Here is a 20542-nt window from a genome sequence, read left to right on the forward strand (position 1 = left end):
GCTGCAAGCTGAAAAATACTGGTTTTTTTTTATGGGAAGGGTTTTATGGCAGTACTACACTGTAGAATTCTGAGAGGTAGAGCCCAGAACACCATCAATTTTAGATGTCAGCATAGCCACCTTTTAATTTGAGCTATTTATGAGGGAAGAATCTAACATTTATTAAGGTCCTGTTGAGCGTTAGGGTGTTCATATACTTTATTTTGTTCATTCCCCACAACATTCCTTCAAGATGGGTGATTTAGTACCCATATTTAGTAAACGAAGAAACCAAAGATCAGAGAGGTTAAGTGACTTGCCCAAGAACGTAAGCTGTCATGATGGGATCAGTGTTTGAATCCAGGTTGTCTTGTCTTCAAAATCCAAGATCTTGCTACTATACTATGCCAGCTTTCAGTCAGCTGTTAGGTGAATTTAGTCCCCGTGCTAAAAACTAAGTCAGTAGTTATCACCTGAAACACTTTTCTCTTCTGGTGTTTTGGGGCCTTATTCTGTGCGTTGTTTTTTGTATTTTTTAAGTCAAAACTGACCTGTTTTCACATTTAATGAAACCCATGTAGGCTGGAGTTGTCTCACTAGTGTGCTAAGTTTCAAATATTCTACTGAATCGCACTCTTCTGTAGCTCTTCTCTGCCAACAGTATCTGTGACCAGAACCGTCATACAGTAGAAGTCACAAAGGGTAGAGAGCTGACACAGATGAGGACCAGTTTTAATATCAGAAGAGGGAAAGAAGACAGTAGTGGGATGGTAAGCCCGTTTGGGGTAGCTATGCTTTAGAGAACCGTAGGGTAGGAGGAAGAGGAATGTGGAGAAAAAAGGATTTACACGGTCTGCCTTTTTTATGTAAAAGTGTCTTTCTTAGAACGAAGCTCTTTTTAGCCAGGTTTGGGGTCTTATTATTTTTTTCCTCAAGTATTGGCAATTCCAGACATGTGCAGCTAGACATGAATGTTTTGATTCTGTTGTTCTAGGATTTGTTGAGAAAGAGATAAGGAAAGCCAATATCCCAATTATGGACACTGGCGAAAACCCAGAGGTGCCCTTCCCCCGGGACATGATTGACTTAGAGGTAAACAGTTCTTCTGAGGAAGCCAGATAAGTTTCTTTCTATTTAAATGCATAAAGTAATTTCCTGAGTAGTTGGAGAGTAGAATAATTCTTGCTGTCCTTGTCTGTTGATTGCAACTGCATTGTCTATTGATTGCAAGTTTCTTGTGGATGGGATTAAAATGAATTTGCTTTTTTATGGTATAAAAAACACTGTGGTATCTCAAATACTATCGCATGCGACTAAATAAGTGTTTATTGGCTTATTGAAACTTTATTGGATCAATGTTAATTTATCCAGTAATTTATTAATCTCATAGACTAAATGAATAGCCTTTCATTAACTTTTCAATAATTATTTTATCTATCTGAAGTCCCCTGAGGAATTTAACCAAGTGTACAACAGAATCTATAGACAAAGAAAGACGGTTTTAAGCAAAAAAGTTTTCATAAAGAAAATTGCCCTGGTAAAAACACAGTACAGTTGTCCCTCAGTATCTGAGGGGGATTGGTTCCAGGCCTTCCCTCGGATACCAAAATCTGCCGGTGCTCAAGTCCCTTATATAAAATAGCTGTAGTATTTGCATATAACCTATGCACATCCTCTCGTATACTTTAAATCATCTCTGGATTACTTATAATACCTAATACAATGTAAATGCTGTGTAAGTAGTTGTAAATACAATGTAGATGCTGGGTAAATAGTTGCTGGTGGGCAGCAGATTTAAGTTTTGCTCTTTGGAACTTTCTGGAAAATGTTTTTCCCCAAATATTTTCGAACCATGGTTAGTTGAATCCGCAGGTATGGAACCCAAGGATACGGAGGGCTGACTGTACTTGCTGTGTTGTTCAAAGATACCTTTGAACCGTCTGGGTGGCGAGCGTTCCCTGGGATGGATGAATTCATCTGTCTTTCAGAGCAAGCATTTTGAGCTTCCTTTGAGTAAATTGGTTTTTTTGTTGTTGTTGTTGTTTCTGTAGGCCAATTTTGAGAAGATTGAAAATGAACTGAAGGAAATCAACACAAACCAGGAAGCTCTGAAGAGAAATTTCCTGGAACTGACTGAATTAAAATTTATACTTCGCAAAACTCAGCAGTTTTTCGATGAGGTCAGACTATTGTTTCTTTTAATATTTGAGCAGCTGATATTACACCAGCACAAGTGGGCCATATTTTTATTCCAATAATTATTTTAATTTGCTAGTTTGAAAGCAATACCATTTCTGCACCCTGTTTTAGTTGAAGAAATGTCAGATTATGTTCCATTTTTCATGCAGTACACAGCCAGCCATGGTTTTGTATATTTTCGCATTTTCAGCAATTTTTCATCTCAAGATGGGGAAAGGAACCCTAAAGTACTTGTATAAACATAGTTAGATGAAATTTTTACATTTTAAGGTAAGTATATGCTTAAAGTTGAAGCAACAGGAAACAGACATGAAATTATAACAAAGGTTTAATCTCCAGACCTTTTGTCGTTAAATTTTAATTTTTATCCTCTATGTTTGCTTGTCAACCTTTGAGCACATTTTTAAGTACTCCAGATTGCACATCACACTTAATTTTTCAAGAGCTTTTCTTTATGTTGTTTGGAAAATTGGTAGGATGCCTGTTTGAAATTCCTGGATTTTCATATAAACTCAACTTTATTACCTTGTAGGGAAAAAATGTTAATAAGTTCCTGGATTAAAAATGTAGGTGACTAAGTTGCCAGGTGACAGCTTGCTGAGGTGATCCCATGGAAAGGATTGGAATAAGGCTTTCAGAAGGCTTCCTTCTCCTAATTAAACCTGGGGAGGAGTCTTAGGTTTCAGCCTGGACGTGCTTTTTCTGATGGCCTAAAATATGGGTAACTCTCTTTTCAATAGGCGTCTTTGCCACCAGATTAACAACATCAGACATTTCAGAGATTGTCCCAGTCACTCCTCAGTGTACCTTCCCCTAAGTTCTTTATTTCCTTTGCTCAACAACAACAAAAATTAGCAAAGCTTTTGAAAAATAGAAGACCCATTTTAGTTAGCATCTTATATGTCCTCAGTTTTACTTTTAATTTCTGTCTTTTGAGGAAAGAATAACTCCCACTAGTTCTCTAGCTTGGAGCAGGGGATTGCCAATGAGCAACGTCAGCCTCACCTGGGAACTTGTCAGAATGCAAATTTTCAGTCCTCACGCGAGACTTTTTCAATCAGAAACTCTGAGGGTGGTGCCCAGCCCAGCAATCTGTTTTCACAAGGTGATTCTGAAGCATGCTAGTGTGAGAACCACGGGGCTAGAGAAAGTCAGCTGAAATGTGATACATTCCTTAGTAACTAAGGATTTGACTCAGAGAAGCCATGCTAATTAAAAGGCTCTGTTGGAGCCAGGGGAAGGAGAAAAGCTCATAGGAATTTAATTGCCCAGTCTTCCTGAGAATCAGGATCTGGCTACATACCAGGAGAGGGTTGGTGTGAATATTCAGTTTGCTCACTGAGTTGAGAATTTTGAGACTGATGGTAACTTCTTTCACCAGTCCCCGATATCACATTAAAGGGTGTGGGACAGTGTGATTAACTCTTTCCAGGTGTTTCAGGTCTTTTGCAACAGGCATGGCCACTTATGCGCAATGGTTTTGATGGACAAATAATCTGGAATTCCAGTGTACTCACTGTGAAAACATTATTGTGTTTATACTCATTAATTCACAGAGCATTTGAGGAGCACCTACTGTTTGTAAAGCATAAGATGGGTAAGACATGGTCCCTGTGTTCAAGGAATATGTCACTTACTCGTATCAGGAAACATCCCTGAACACAGTGCCTCCCTATGCTCACAGATGTGTGCTTTTCTATACATGTCCGAGCTGCTGCCCACAGATCCAAAGTAAATCTGGTCTCCAGGTCAAAGCTCAGTTACTTTTATCATTATTTGGGACTTAATTCTTTTACCCTCTCCCCTCTTTCTTTCCCTTTTGATATAGCCTTTAGTTTACCGCCGGGTTTTTGCTGAGATGTATGAAAATGTTTTTCATAACCTCCTGAGTTTAAGGATTGGGATAGGCTTCCTAGTCTAGTTCATTCTGGTAGAAATTCTGAATAAAGACTGACAAATGGACTCCCTTAATGGAAATAGTTTTTTAAACTGTTAATTTTATAATTAAAAAAATAATAAAGACAAAATAAGAGGATATATAAAATAGATAACTAATAAGGAACTACTGTATTGCACAGGGAACTCTTCTCAGTACTCTGTAATGACCTGTATGGGAAAAGAATCTTAAAAAGAGTGGATACATGTATGTGTATAACTGATACACTTTGCTGTACAGCAGAAACTAACACAACATTGTAAATCAACTATACTCCAATAAAAATTTTTTTAAAAAATAAGAGGAACCACTTGGAAAGATGATATAAGATTTTTAAATTGTAGCTATGGGTTTAGGAATTTTCTTTGTGATTAGTAGGTCTAAACATGAAATACCCATCCTGAGAAGGCAGACATGACCTTCACGCTCTATCCATTTTGCATTGTTTTCCCCCTCCTACTCATGCAGAACATTTGTTTTTAATCTCTGGAAGTACTTTTGAGCACGAGGCCTTGGCTGTGAGCGGTTCTTCTGTTGCTTTTGTCATCAGTCCCTGCCACTCCCCTGTGTGGAGTCTTCTGGCAAGCACCACTCCTCCTCTTCTCTACTAGTGCCCAGTCAGTGTCTTGTCCGCTCTTACCATTAGCTCTTAGTCTCAGCCAGGTCCCTCTCACTAGCCCCTGCCCTGCTGTGGCCATACAGCAGTCTCAGCTGTCACTGCCATGATAGAAGACAAGGCCTCACAGAGTTAAGCACGTCTGCACATGCGAGTGCACGCTTTACTTAATGCAAGAGATAAGGAAACTTGGGACCCTCAAATCTCAGAGATGTAGAATTTCATGAGACTTTCTTCCATGCCTGAGATTATAATGTTTGCAAATGGCCTGAAACACTACCAATTTTAAACCCTTCTTTTTAATGTAATTTGGTGAATATGATCAGTAATTTACAATAATGAGTTAGCAGAAAATGGCTAAATCAGAAGATGATTCTTTGCATCTCCAGTCATAGGGGTTATGATTGGCCAAGTGTGTAGAAAGGGAGAAGTAAACATATATTGAATATTCTTATGATTTACAATGATTACAAATTTGATTTAGCCATTTCTTATCCAGAGCATTTAAAATGACTTGTTAATGATTATCCTTTTCTCAGTCTTCTTGCTTATGAAGAACTGTAAGAGCTGGAGAGATTTCTCTGCATCTTTTACCATAAGCACCATAACATATGAGAGCGTAAAGAAGACTGGAAAAGTAATGGTTAATGGCATGCAGATCCCTGCCTTCCTTTCCTTCTGAGTTTTCCATCCATCTGCTTTTTTTACTTTTCTTTCCCATCTGCCATCCCCTTTGGGGCTTGAGTGAATACCTTAGGTGAAGAAATGTAATTTCTTTCTCAATGTAGATGGAAACGGAAGTGTTTGCTCTTGGTAATGTAGCTTGAACTGGATGTGCTGCTTATACTGAAGTGTAGAAATAGAACTACTGAAGTTCTGCTACTTCCTTTTTCAAGGCATGGTTTTAGTATTCTGATTGGGGGAAGGAGTAAATCAGAGGGCATAGCAAGTAATTTAGAAGAACCTTGGCAGTACTTTTATTAGAGAACCCAGATTAGTATTTAGATACTTGATGACATGGTTTTCAATATTGCTTTAAAGGCCCTCAGTTAGTGGTTGTGGACATCTAGTTTCTCATCAGGCACAATTATTTCATTTGAAAAATTTTAACTTCCCTCTCTAAGACTTAGGATTCTTAAGTATGAAATAGTGAAATTATTAATTAGAATATTATTGCAAATTTCTATTTAATTATAATTCTGCTGGGTTTTTTTTGTTTTTTTGTTTTTTTAATTCCCAGAGAATTCTGGATATACTCTTTGGAGTAGTCTAGTTGCTAAACACTACTTGCTGTTCCATCAGTTTTCCCCTTTAGAGCACATATGTTTGCACCGAGTCTGATCTTTATGGTTTACGTAAACCAGGTCTTGTGAACCATATAGGGAAGTAGACAGGAGGCTTGTGGGTAGTAGTCAGTTTCACTGGTTTTTGGCAAGGGACATCCTAAGAGCAAGTTGAAATGCAGTTGTCACCTGGTTCCTCAAAACAAGTTGCCTGTGGCTTGCAGTCAGCTGATCTGATTTTAAGTAGAAACAAAAAGAGCCCCCTAAGCTTCCATTTGAGAGCAGGTGGTAACCTGTGCCCCCATTATCTCATCTTAAAGTTTTCCAAATCTCATGACAGTATTTCTCTGCACTTCTGGTGTACCCAGTGCCTATCCTTCCTTTTTTTTTTTTTTTTTTTTTCCTTTTGGTTGTTGAGAGTAGATCCTGCTTCTAGAATTTACTTCCCAGACAATTGCTTTCACTTGTTTAGACTTTCAGACTTATCATCTGGTTTATACTCAGTTCCCCACCCCCCACCCTTTGACTTTACATTTATGGTCCTATGACTTCATCAAGAGGGGTTCCCACGTGGCATTTTTTTTGATAGTGGGGTTGACAGAAATAGAATCAAATTGAAATTTAGAGTGAAAATGATAGAGAAAAATTCTCCTGATTTTTTGTTTAGTTTTGCTTTTGAAAAGGAAGATTATTCTGGCTTACTTCTAGTCTTTGGTCAAACACGTAGTGCATGGATATTGAAGTTGGGGAGGTCAGTCAGTGAAGTCAGTTGGCCTTCATTTTTTAGGGTAGCTTCTCCTTCCTGATGAGAGGAAAGGTGGTAAGATGTATTATGAAGAGACAGGCTAGGAAATGTAGACCTACATCTGAGAAGGTCCTGCTCCTCCTTCATTTTATTGTATAAACTGTCATGGTGGAAATCATTTTAAATCTAAACAATCAAACTAGTCCACATGCTCTATATTGGCTTATTATCTGTCACTTTTTCTTCACTTCACTTGATTTAGATTGTTGGCTTAAGCTATGTTCTCAAGAATCCTTAAACTGTAAAGCCTATGTGAACTTTTTAATATTCCTAGATTCCTGGTCAGAAACTAGGCATTCAGATATGTTTTCACTTTTCCTTCCCTTTACTGATGCAATGGAGGCTCATGCCTGCCCAGCTGTTGTGCTTCTTATCGTTTTGGACAAAGAAATACTCTTTAAATCCCATGGTTTGGAGCATTTTTTACAGTGGTCATGCTGAAAGTTCTCATGTTCTGAATTTTTAAGAGCATGGAAAACTTAGAAATCTGGAGATGGCCCTTCTATCTTTCTCCTGTTCAAGACGGTGACAACGCCTTGCTTTCTTCCTTAGAAAGAGAGTCTCCATCTTTTGCATTCTTACCCAGAGAAAATTCTAGCTTGTAGCTGCCTGGAAAGTTGGTGTTGAATATATCTGCAGAGCTGCCTTGTTTTTGCTCAAAAGGAAGAAACACTTAAGCTCCTATCCATATGCAAAGGTATTTCTTGGTACTTTCATGGCTCATTCAGGGAAACATAAGAGAAAAAATGGTTTCCACCAAGTAACAGATTTATACAGTTGTTACCATCATTTAATGTTTTTTTCCTTTATTCCTTATTTCTAAAACCATTTCCCCAGATGCTTTACTGGGGCAATTCTGCTTCCTTTACCTCTTGTTTCTTTCCTTTGTTTTCTTCCCCTGTTCTTTTTGTCTTCTTTTTGTAGGTATGTCTTCTCTTTTGGTGGTTTTTTTTTTTTTTTTTTCCATCTTTATTTTCTGAACTTATCTCCTGGTTCCTCGTTCCCTGCATGCCACTAACTATTTTCATTAGATATTAATTGATTTGTGAATTCAGGCTGAATTGCATCATCAGCAGATGGCGGATCCAGACCTGTTGGAAGAATCCTCCTCCCTCTTGGAGCCAAGTGAGATGGGAAGAGGCACGCCTTTAAGACTTGGGTATGTACCACTGCAACCCGCTGTACTCAGTGGGGTCATGTTCATTTTTGCTTTTCAAAAGAGCGGTGAGGCTGGGCATTCACTGCTTCCAGGATGCCCTCTCTTCTGAGCCCACTGCGAAAAGTTGCCGAGTCGCTTTGGATTCGGTCCCTGAGTTGTTCTGTCAAACCTCTGCTGAGTCCAGGAATCAGACTTTGGCAGCCCTTTTGACATAACAATGCATATCCTCCTGTTTGGCGTCTTTGCCCCCCTGCTCTCACTTTCCCCCCATACCGTGGCGTGGAATAGTTCCCAATCTGGCTCTTCTCCCCACAGCTTCGTGGCTGGTGTGATTAACCGGGAGCGCATCCCTACTTTTGAGCGCATGCTTTGGCGGGTGTGCCGGGGGAATGTGTTCCTGCGGCAGGCTGAAATCGAGACCCCCCTGGAGGATCCTGTGACTGTAAGACAAGGAAATTGCATCTCATGGAGTAGGTCTTGTAAAGGGAGCTCAGAGTAGTAACGCAGCAGGTGCCACCTGAATCTGACCCTCCCATGGAGGAGCCCTTAGGTTTACTCTGCTTTGATCTATGAATTTGAAGGACTGCTCTTTTCCTCTTTACCTCCATCATATGTGTCCATACAATGTATATGTGATGTATACATATATATTTTCAAGCTCTACCTGTGTAGGTATTATTTTGATTAGAAGTATGTTTTTTCCAGTTATTTTAAACTTTAGCTTTATATGTTTTCTGTTACTTATCTGGGACCAAAAGAAATTTAACTTTCTATGAAAATTAACTTAAAGCAAGACATCTAGTTCCAAGTCTGGTAACATCTATATGTAAAAAGAGGAGGGATTTCCTAAACTGTGATCTTTATAAGTTGATGAAACTTTAAATTGGTAAAGTTTTTTGTCTACTTGTTTGTTGGGAGTTTTAGGAACTTAGTTTAAAGATTTATATTGTACAAGATGGGATGATCTTCCCCACCCAGTGCTTTGGAAAGTAGGAATAGCTTAGCATCTTGGCATGTGACATAATGGGACAGAGTTCTTAGCATAAAGCTACATTTAGAATGGTGAGTCCTAATTTCAGGGGTGACAAGCAAAGAAGATTAAATGTTCTGCAAAAAATTTATTTCACTTTGGTATTAGTATTATTTAGAAACCTGGAGTTGGTTTTTATGTTCTCAAGTGTCTTTTGGGTTTCTTAAATTAGTATTCTTTTTTCTACCTAAGAAGAGAGGTTGAATTATGAGGCTTCTCAGAGTCGGTGGGTCATACAACTAGAAATGATCCTGGTAAATGGATCTTCTCCTCGGTACCGAGTAGGAGTGTGGTGACACTTAGGTTACGGTGAGTGTCTCCTTACACTGAGGAGCAGTGTTATCGTCTTACTGAAGGCTGTCCTTGGGTTGTAGAGACACTGTAGTCAGCAATCACACCTAGTGTGGAGCTGTTCTCAGGAATATTCAGCCAAGTTCCTGGGCAACAGAAACATTATTTTATCAACAAATCGAGTAAGGGAGGGTCTGGATATCTACAGCAGAGCAGCTGCACGAAGAATGTGCTCCAGTTTATTCCTAGAGAACTTAGGAATTTCAGACTCTTGAGCCTTACTTTCTTCACTCCTTCACTCTTCTCCCCTCTGTATCCTTCTATAATTTTGTTTGTTTTCCTGTAATAAAAGCTCTACAGGAATGGGAGAAAATACAGGCAACCAGAGACAATCCTGGCTGACACCCACTGTAGCTTATTTCCCTGATCTTCCCGTCTAGCCTTTGCCTCATACTTCACGTATCAACTTGGTATTGGAACGGATTGCCTTCCTCCCTGCCCCCTAAGGTGTAAATTGGCATGAACCATGAGATTCTACATCAACATTCTTCCCAGCTACTCAGTGCCTTGTAGTTATTCAGTCCCCTTTATCTGGAGTTTCTAAGCATGGGAATAGGCAGGAATGGCTTCCTTCTCTTTCCTCTTCTCTGTACTTATGTCATTTAGGCAATATAAGATTTATTCAGTTTAAAGTTGAATTGGTAAGTAGGGCTAAATTCTGCTAAGAAGAGAATCATCTTTGCATCCGTGTCAGTCTCCTGGTTGAGTTGAAAAACAAGTAGAGAAAGATTTTTGCGAGTCAGCGATTACAGGGCAAATGTCCTCGTAGTGGAGCTTAAGAAATGGTTTGAGGATAATGGTTAAAATACACAGTTGCCATACCCTTAAAAGATTCCAGTTGTTTCTATATCACCAAGAAAGTAAGTTACTTAAGAAGTTTTCTTCTGGATTATAAGTCTGAATTCTTGGTTTTTGGTTTGGGGCCTAGGGAGACTACGTGCACAAGTCTGTGTTCATCATTTTCTTCCAAGGCGATCAGCTGAAAAACAGAGTCAAGAAGATCTGTGAAGGGTAAGAGGAAGGCGCCTCCCCCGAGGGTGCATCCAAGCCACCTAACTATTGTTAAGCCTAGAGAATAGAGAAACACAAACCCTGTTAGTCCACTTTGACACGGTGAATATATCTTTTAATAATGTTAAGGTTATTTTAAACAATGAGAAATGGCCTGAGTTTATTTTTTTAGGCTGTCAAAATCACAATTTCCTTTTCTTAGAAAAAGTAATTAGGACTCATGATTTATAAATTCTACATTGTTCTGGGACAATGGGTCTTCATACCTAGCAGTGTACCATAGGCACTGTGCCCTTAAACTCTTCTGAAATTCTGCCCATGAGATCTTTTTTCCATGCCATTTTTCTCCAGCAATTTATAATGTAATTTGTATCACCGTTTCTTTTTCTTTTTTTTTTTTTTTTAATCTAAAGGAATTTAATAGCTACACAGAATGTCAAAACAGTTCAAATGTTGCTGCTCTATCTGTAGGCTCCTTCCCATAAATAATTATTATTGATTAGTGCATCAGTCGGAACTAATCCGGTTTGGGTCCTTCTAGTAAGTTAACCTTACTTTCTGAGATTACTTAAATTGGCTACGTTAAGGAATTTCAGTGTTTCTCAGGCTGTGTCTGCACATTCCAGGTTCCGGGCCTCACTCTATCCCTGTCCTGAGACGCCACAGGAGAGGAAGGAGATGGCTTCTGGAGTTAATACCAGGATTGACGATCTCCAAATGGTACACAGAGGCCTGGAGGGAATTTGTTTTTGTGAAATACTACAGTAGGAGACCATTCTTCTTCCTTGAAACACGAACAGTTAGTTTTTTAGGCACCTGCAGCAGCCCAGGATACATTTCTTTTTTTGCTATTTTTAATTCATTCCCTGAAACTTTTCCCCAGCTCTCATGGGGAATGACTTAAAAATGGCATGAATCATCTTCAAATAAGACAGGGTGCTATGCATCTGAAATCGTTGTTGCCTAGAGTATTCAGTCCCCCTCCTCATGAGTCTGAGATATTTCTATAGTAAAGTATGCTTAGTTAAGAAAAAAATCAAATAACATAGGAGTACATATCAAGTCAATTCTGCCTCACACACACTGTCTCCAGAGCAGCCACTCTTAACAGCTTGGTGTGTATCCTTCTGGTCACCTTGAATCTGAACCACAGAGTCTAGCCAGTGAGTCCTGGTATAAGTCTTGTACCCAAGAAGAAACGTTTACCAAATTGCAGTGTGTGTGGTTTGCACACACCATGGTTGTCACGGGGTTCTAAGTAGGGAGTCGTGATTTATGCACACATGGAAGGAAAAGGGTGCCCAGTTGGAGCTTTGTTCCCTATTGAAAGGATGTGATGATTGCCCCCTTGAAACATTAGTAAACATACTTAATCCCAAAGGCAGTTCTTTCCAGCAGTGGCAAATTGTCAAGAGATACGTTGTAACTTCCATTTCAGCATCCTTTCTCATCTTTTCCTCCGACCCCCTTTGTACATGACCCACCGACTTGACCTGTTGCCAGCTCCTTTCAGATACACTTACCTGTTTAACCAAGGGAAGAGATTTTTTAGAACTGCTGCTGGGTGATAAGCCATACTAGTACATTCTGGGTTCTAGGACTGTTCTACCCCCGCCTTATGAGGTAGGCTTGTGGTAGATTTTGAAGAGCATGTGCAATGGTCGTTATAAATGACTAGAATCTGATTTTTAAAACACCAGACTGTGTGAAGTAAAATTTTAAAAGGGATTGAATACCAAGGAATGAGATGTGTGGGCGTGGGCTGGTGGGGAAAGAGAAAAGCAAATAGAACATTTCTTGCAAGTCTATTTAGCATCCTTCCAGAAGTTTAAATAGTAATTGTGAAATTGTCAACAACCAGGAAAGAAAGTAGCTTTGTTCCTTTATTCTCAAGTGATACAAGAGTTTCCCTAGCATGCCATGGCTTTTTTTTTTTTTAAAAAAAAACCTCTCCTGGAAGTTACTTTCTACGGCCCAAGACAGTTTCTCAGGGAGCAGTGGCGACTTCTTTCCCATACTGACTTGAAAAGCCAGCTATGATGGAGACTTGAGCTAAAATGATTAACGTATAGTTTTTTCCTCTTCAAACAAACGTGGAGATTTAAGGTAGATTCTCATGCGCAAGTGTGAATGGTGGGGTGCTTGCCCAATTTTGGCTTAGCCCCTCTTCTGCTATAGAAATCTTAAATATTTGGTGATAAACAAGGCAGTGGAATGTAAAGTGTTTGTTCCTGGCCCTTCCTCCCACTCTATTCTTGGCAATGTGATTCCTCCGAGGGAACTCTGTACTGGTTTCCAAAGGATCAGACTTCTTGGGGGGAAAAGAAGCCTGACAGAAGAATCAAGCCTTATCTGCTCCGTGCCGACCATGGTACGTGGCGGTGTAAATCCCCTCTAAAGGCCGTGGTGTCTCCTCCCCCCGGCAGGCAGCCTCTCTCGGCAGAGGCAAACGCTGGTGTTCAGCAGTGCCTCTGTCCCCCCAGTCCCTGAGGCTGGCTCATGTTCAGGGCGTTCTGCAGCTTGCTGTTCTTAAGTAGGGATTTGACAGCTTGGTCAGCTCCTGGGCCTGTGATGCTGACTTCTTTGACAGGCTCCACATGGAAGGTCATTGCTCTTTCGTGAGCCAGATAAAAGCCGGTGACCTACATTGTTCTGCTGTGGATTTCGTGGTAAGATTAAATTTAGAGAGAAAAGCTAAAAACCATTTTCTCAGGTTTCGCTTCAGCTTGAAGCTAAATGAATATGAATGTTAGTCATTGGAACTCTAATTTCTTATAATTTGGCCAAAAAAAAAAAAAAAAGAGAGAAAATTCTAGCCAGAGGAAGAAAAAACCCAGATCCCCACCTGCCCTTCTCAGAAAGCTGTGCCTCTTTGCCTTCATATCCTGAAATCTAAGACTGGTGTTAGAAGGGTCCCTGTCTGCTCCTTTCTCTCCCGAAAGGTTCTGAATCAGACGGAGGATCACCGCCAGAGGGTTCTGCAGGCAGCTGCTAAGAACATCCGCGTCTGGTTCATCAAAGTGCGGAAGATGAAGGCCATCTACCACACTTTGAACCTGTGCAACATAGATGTGACCCAGAAGTGCCTGATTGCGGAGGTCTGGTGCCCCGTCACTGACCTTGACTCCATCCAGTTTGCGCTCAGAAGGGGCACGGTGAGTCCCCCACAGCTAGCAGTGCAACCTACGGCCAGGAAGAGTGGTTCCCGTCCATAGTAACATGAACCAATTACATTTTTAGTCTCAGAGTTCTTTAATATACTCATCTTGTATCCTGACAATACATTTCGTATATGCTTATTTTCCAAATGTAGAAATTGCAGTTGAAAAAGAGATTAAATGATTTGGTCACATACCCATGATCCTTCAGGGTGGCTCAACATCAGAACATCAATTTCCTGATCCACTCTCTCTGTCCATTAGGCTAGTTCCGTAATATATCCCTCGCAGTTCCATTTAGTAGTTAATTAGAGCTACTGCCCTATCCAAAGCACTGATCTAGGGTCCAGGAGGTACAGAGATGTAAAAAATAGGCCTTCAAGTATCTTACGACTTACTCTAAGAGGCTGATGTGCATACAACACAGTCTGTGCTAAGAGTAGTTTATGTGTGTGGAGGGAAGGAAGGCGCTAGCTTTTCCAACTAGGATGATCAGAAAAAGCTTCAAGAAGGTGGCATTTACTCAGGGCTTTGAAGAATGGGTAAGATGTCGACTGGCAACAATGAGAAGAAAACAGTATGGAGAAAGGCAGGAAATACAGTGTGACCATGTGTGGTTGGGCCAGAGCAGGGATCGTAATGGGTGAGCCGAAAGAGCAGGAGGCAAACCTAGGTCAGGGAGACTGGAACCTAATTGTCAAGGGTTATTTTTCTCTGTTTTTTTTTTTTTAATAAATTTATTTATTTATTCATTTATTTTTTGGCTCTGTTGAGTCTTCGTTGCTGCATGCGGGCTTTTCTCTAGTTGCGGCGAGCAGGGTCTACTCTTCGTGTGGTGCGCGGGCTTCTCACTGCGGTGGCTTCTCTTGTTGCGGAGCATGGGCTCTAGGCGCGTGGGCTTCAGTACTTGTGGCACACGGGCTCAGTAGTTGTGGCTCGCGGGCTCTAGAGCGCAGGCTCAGTAGTTGTGGCGCACGGGCTTAGTTGCTCCGCGGCATGTGGGATCTTCCCGGACCAGGGCTCGAATCCGTGTCCCCTGCATTGGCAGGCAGATTCTTAACCACTGCGCCACCAGGGAAGTCCCATGAAGAGTTTTTAATACCAGGTTAGTGGGTTTAAATTTTATCCCAGAGGGAGTGGAGAGACATTGGAAGTTATTTAGCAGTGAAGGGACATGATCAAAACGGTTTTAAAAGAGTAATCCAGGGACTTCCCTGGCGGTCCAGTGGTTAGGACTCTATGCTTCCACTGCAGGGGGCCCAGGTTTGATTCCTGGTCAGGGAACTAAGATCCCATATCCCACATGCCTCGAGGCATGGCCAAATAAATAAATAAATAAAATAAAATGAGTAATCCATTGATAGCATCTGGGTTGGATTGGGGAGTAGAGGGAGTCTACAAGTGGGGGTTCAGTTAGGAGGTTATTGTAAACACAGAGCAGTAAGTGATAATGACCCCTGCAGTAAGACTTGGCAATGGGCAAAGCAAATAATGATGAATTTGCGAGATACTCTAAAGGAGGTATCAATTGGTATATTTGGTATTTAGCAATATGCAGGAGAAATACAAGGAGAAAAAATTAAAAATGTTTCTGAGACATCAAAGCTGGGTGGCTGGTAGAATAATAGTTTCATTGATGGAAATAAAAGTTCAGCAAGAGAAACTTATTGATAGGAGAGAGATGATAAGTTCAGTTTCAGTCACATTGAGGGGTTGGACAGAAATCCACATGGAAATCTCAGGCAGAAAATGGGATAGGTTCTCAAAAGAAAGGGCAACATGAAAGAAATGGGATGCATGAGGTTGGAAGGGCATGAGACCTCCAAGAGAGAAAATAAGGAGCTAATAATAGAAGGTTGGGGGCCCTGCAGTGTTACAGGCAGGGGAGGAAGAGCCAGCAAAGAGACAGGAAAGGCACGGTTGGTAAGCAGAAGAGGTAGCTCTCTGGTGTCAAGGGCTGGCATATAAGAGAAAAGACCTTTGGATCCGGTGATGAGCCAGCCACTTTGGCTAAGCATGCTCTGCTAGACTACAAGGATTAGGGAGTTAAGAGTAGGTGGCGAAGGAAGAAAGTCAGAGAATAACTTTGCTTCCTCCATAAAAGGAGAAGAGAACAATGACACTTGTAGACAGGCAGATAAGGATGTCTCCAGAGGAGGTACCACATTTTCTTTGGTTACATATTTTAGAATTAATTTTTTTTTCATGGTGAGGATAGTTTTCCCGAGACTTCATTTAAATCCTTCATTGTAAATTTTATAGCTAGTTCCAGTTTCCCCAAAGACCGGAAAGCTTGAGATGTAATTAACATAAAAGAAAATACACATATTTTATGTGTACTGTTCGATGAGTTTTGGTAAATACATATGCCTGTGTAACCACCATCACAATTAGGAGGGTGACCTGATTCTGAAATATGTGCTTTATGTTTCCCAGGAACACAGTGGCTCCACCGTGCCCTCCATCCTGAACAGGATGCAGACAAACCAGACTCCCCCAACCTACAACAAAACCAACAAGTTCACGTGTGGCTTTCAGAACATAGTGGATGCTTATGGAATTGGAACTTACCGAGAGATAAATCCAGGTAAGAAAGCTTGAATCTTTTCCCTCTTAGAGGTTTTATCCTTTGTTATTTCTTTCAGTGCCTCACTCTGAATGCAATTGAACACAATTGGCTTAAAACTAAAGATGTCGTCAAGGCCTCAGCTGTTGTGTATTTCCTGTGAGGAGGTGCCTGTTTGGACGCAGGGAGTGAGGTTTATCGCTGGGCGGCACCCCTTTAGGAGGTGGTTTTATAGGAGTTTTATAGGAATGAGCTCCATGGATTGGGTTCCTCTCTTTGCCCTCGCGGCTGTACAGCACCTGGCTTTCTCTTGCACACCATTTGCTGGAACTGCTTTAAGCAAAAAGTTTTTCCCAGGGTAATTGATATTTTAAAATAGCTTCCCTGTTCCGGGTTAGACAGAGAAAATATAGCAGTTGTTGACCATTTTAGGCACAAGGCAGATTTCTCCTCCGTTCAGAGAGCTAATGATTAAATCCAGAGTCTGAGAATTCATTTTCAGTGGGAGCCTTCTGCAGGACCTGCTTTGCTCCAGGTTCTGGGCTTTCTCCCACTCACCCAGTGGCTTTTTTCAGCTGGTTACTATACAAGGGAGGAAAGCTGGCCTGCCCCAGGAGCAGTGTCCCAGGGGTGAGAGAAAGGAATCAAAGAACAAACCACGCTGGTGCCAAGGCTCGAGACAGAACTTTCATTTCCTGTGTGGTTCTTTGTTGAAAATGGCTGGCAGTAGCTGGGATGCCACCAGAGCTGCTTTGTGAGGCTGTGCAGACCCTGCCGTGAAAGTTATCCCCTGCGAGTCCCTCTGACCAGCAGCTTGGGAATAAGTCACCTTATACTGATCTTAGATGATGGAGAGGGATGTGATATGTTCGGAATTGCTGCGGTTTTCTGTACTTGGTCTTTTGCCTTCTTTGGTTTCTTTATAGCTCCATATACCATCATCACTTTCCCTTTCCTATTTGCTGTGATGTTTGGGGACTTTGGCCACGGCATTTTGATGACACTTTTTGCTGTATGGATGGTGTTAAGGGAGAGCCGGATCCTCTCCCAGAAGAATGAGAATGAGGTAATGTTTTGTTCATTTTTGATAGAAACTCAGAAACATAAGATAATTTTATTATTTCCTTGACATATTTCTAATATTTTTCTCCTATAATCTTTGGCTGCTTACTATCATCATCTCTTCCTAGGGCAACACGTTTATAATAATTTTGTACAGACAGAAGGATAATTCAGTCTTTCCTCTAGCATGACTGATGGAAGTGTATTTATTATATTTTTATTTTTTATTTATTGAGAGATAGTTGATTTGCAATATTATATTAGTTTCAGGTGTACAACATAGTGATTCAAAAATTTTATAGATTATACTCCACTTATAATTATTATAAAATATTGGCTCTGTTCCCTGTGCTGTACAATATATCCTTGTAGCTTATTTATTTTATACATAATAGTTTGTACCTCTTAATCCCTTACCCCTATCCTGTCCCTCCCCCCTTGCCTCTCCCCACTGGTGACCACTAGTTTAATTCAAGAACAAGGTAATGTTTAAGTTACATCTGTGTTGGTCTGAAACTTTATAATTTCTCAAGCATTCATTATGAAAATTATGATCTGGAAATCTTTGATCCATGAATTTATAGAGAAGTTATAGAGACTATTTAGAGAAAAGAGAAGTTATTTTCATTTTAACACTAAAGAGGTCACGTGCTGCGAAAGTAAATTTCTCGTTAGCGTTGTATTTTGGTCTTTACTTCAAGCTCTCTGACCCAGAATGGGGTAAGAGCGGTGTGAGAGGAAGGGTCTAGTATGTTCTAAATAACACTGTCATGACATTAGCTGCAGCTAATGAGTACATTTCATTGACCTCTTTCTCCTGGCTCCCAGATGTTTAGCACTGTGTTCAGCGGACGGTACATTATTCTGCTGATGGGAGTGTTCTCCATCTACACTGGCCTCATCTACAATGATTGCTTTTCCAAGTCTCTTAATATCTTCGGGTCATCCTGGAGTGTGCGGCCAATGTTTACTTTATACAATTGGACGTAAGTTGCAAAGAAGCTGAAAGTCTAAGCTTATTCCTTTTGTGTTCAGCTCTGGTTTTCCAGACAAGTGGTAGACTAACACTTCTTTAGGAAGCTGTTGACACTGTCTCTATTCCAAAAGAATGTAGTGTCTCCTCTTATTTATGCTGCAGCCTGGGAAGTGCTTTGTGATTTGTTCAGCAATGTTAAGGAACTGAAACTGTAAATTAGGCACATTGATTCTTTTTGTAAGTTAAAAGCGGGTTCCCCGATTTCCCTATCTGGTCTTGTATGTGCGTTTTTTTTTTTTTTAATTTTATTTATTTATTTATGGCCAGGTTGGGTCTTCGTTTCTGTGAGAGGGCTTTCTCTAGTTGCGGCAAGTGGGGGCCACTCTTCATCGCCGTGCACGGGCCTCTCACTATCGCGGCCTCTCTTGTTGCGGAGCACAGGCTCCAGACGCGCTCAGTAATTGTGGCTCACGGGCCTAGTTGCTCCGCGGCATGTGGGATCTTCCCAGACCAGGGCTCGAACCCGTGTCCCCTGCATTGGCAGGCAGATTCTCAACCACTGCACCACCAGGGAAGCCCTGTACGTGTGTTTAATTTTTCTTTTTGTTATCTCTGATCCCTTCTCACTCTCTGATGCTAATCCCTCCTCTTTTATTGAAGAGACAAAATAGCTATAGTATCAGTGGTTTCTTTGGGGATCAGTTTCTGGACCCCAGTAATTTCCCTCTCTTGAATAAAAACTAAATGCAGCTTTTCTCCTAACGTGGTAGGGAAGAGACGGTTCGGGGGAACCCTGTCCTCCAGCTGAACCCAGCTGTCCGTGGAGTTTTCGGTGGACCATATCCTTTTGGCATCGATCCAGTAAGAGCACTTCTTTTCTGTATGTCTGACACCAAATGTTTTAACTGAAACCCAAAAGTGAGAGAATGAAAATGAAGATAAATAGTTATTTGGGTTTTAGTTAACGTATTTTTAGAAAGCCTCAGTGTATCTGTCCAGAGCACTTTCAAGCCGCAAGAGATCCAGATGCCTTGGGGAGCCAAGTAATTTTTCCTGCACTACTTATTTTAGAGGTGGCTAATAATACTGACTCTGGGAAGATTGATTTTCAAGACTCCTTCCCAGTTTATTTTTGTTTAACTTAGTTTGGTTTTTATTTTTAGCAGATGTTTTAACAGAAAAATAGCTCTTTTCTATGGATTTTAGATTTCCATTCTTATCTTTACATACTTAGACAAAAACTTATCCCAGAATTTTATTGTTTTTCAAATACTTAGGCAAGTAAAGTGTGATCAAGTCTTTTGTGTTATGTGCTTAAACAGGGGAGGAGGGGGCGGGGGTGTGTGTGGAATTTAAGCCTAAACGTTAGATTGTAAGGATTACAAAATTCCAGAGGAAAAGCAGATCATTATGGACCAGAAAGATTAAAGTTTCTTGTAAAAAAATGGGAATTAATCTGGCCTTTGAAAAATATTTCAGATTGTTATAGGTGAAGAGAAGTGTGTGCAAAAGCATAGACATAGGGAGATACAAAGTTAGTTATTTTTATTATTACAGAAATTAATGTTACTGAAATGCTTACTGTGGCTCAGAGACTGTACTGAGCCCTCAGCATGTCTGATTTATACCTAAACAATTCTATCAGGTAGGTACTGCTATCTGTATTATACAGATAAGGAAACTAAGGCTTGGAGATACTTAATAAGATTTCATATGTGCATTTAACAGATGTTTACTGAATCCCTATTGTCTGCAAGGCATAGCGCCTTCTGGGGGAAACACATAATTCTAACACACAGCCCCTGCCCTCAAGTAACTTGGAATCTAATAATAATATTATCTCACATGCAGTGTTCTGTAGTTACAGAGTTTTTTTTGCAGACATCTCATTTGGTGCTTACAGGGTAGATACTGAGTTTAAAGTGCCTGTGGGACACCCGGGTATAAATGTCCATCAGGCAGTTGGAGTTGCAGAATGTCAGGCAAGACTGGGGGCTGCAGAGAGAACCAGCCACAAGTTGTCAGGTTAGAGGTCACCGAGGATGAGCTCTTCATGAGGAGGCCAGTTCAGAAAAAAAGATGCCGGGCTAGATGGTGGAAGATCTGGCTTATCAGGGTACAGAGTTTGCACTTTATCGTAGAGATGACAGTAGGGGTTCTGGGAGGTTTTAGCACAGGGAATGACTGCCTCGGAGTCACGATTTAGGAAACATAATCTGATGGCCAAGTGGAGGCAGAACTGTCAGGAAAATTTTACAGGCATCCAAGCCTTAGGTGACAAAGCATAAGGCAATTAATGTTTAAAAATAGATGGAAGGACAGCACCAGTGGGTTTCAGTCAGCAAAATACAGATTGTGGGAGCATCTACAAGATAAACGTCCCAATTTCTTCAACAAATCTTTTGTAATGA

The 20542-nt window shown here is 40.7% G+C and overlaps 1 protein-coding gene across 9 annotated transcripts in view; it reads left to right on the forward strand.

Moving 5' to 3' along the window:
- The window catches only part of ATP6V0A1 (ATPase H+ transporting V0 subunit a1), a 55751-nt gene that overhangs the window by 14263 nt on the left and 20946 nt on the right, over positions 1 to 20542 (forward strand). For 5 of the 9 annotated variants that reach the window (XR_014257362.1, XM_082440588.1, XM_082440589.1 and 2 more), the window contains 11 exons: positions 974 to 1071; positions 2031 to 2159; positions 7874 to 7977; positions 8293 to 8419; positions 10287 to 10369; positions 10996 to 11089; positions 13312 to 13524; positions 15964 to 16114; positions 17020 to 17159; positions 17984 to 18141; positions 18902 to 18992. Coding sequence is in view for 8 of the 9 variants with exons in the window: in XM_082440588.1 (XP_082296714.1) it covers positions 974 to 1071; positions 2031 to 2159; positions 7874 to 7977; positions 8293 to 8419; positions 10287 to 10369; positions 10996 to 11089; positions 13312 to 13524; positions 15964 to 16114; positions 17020 to 17159; positions 17984 to 18141; positions 18902 to 18992 (1388 nt within the window). In the remaining variant the exon portion in view is untranslated. The remainder of the gene's footprint in view (positions 1 to 973; positions 1072 to 2030; positions 2160 to 7873; positions 7978 to 8292; positions 8420 to 10286; positions 10370 to 10995; positions 11090 to 13311; positions 13525 to 15963; positions 16115 to 17019; positions 17160 to 17983; positions 18142 to 18901; positions 18993 to 20542) is intronic. The other 4 variants (XM_082440595.1, XM_082440590.1, XM_082440591.1 and 1 more) reach the window with 2 other exon arrangements.

The sequence above is a fragment of the Balaenoptera physalus genome, assembly GCF_965194825.1.
Source record: "Balaenoptera physalus genome assembly, chromosome: 20".
Lineage (NCBI taxonomy): Eukaryota > Metazoa > Chordata > Mammalia > Artiodactyla > Balaenopteridae > Balaenoptera > Balaenoptera physalus.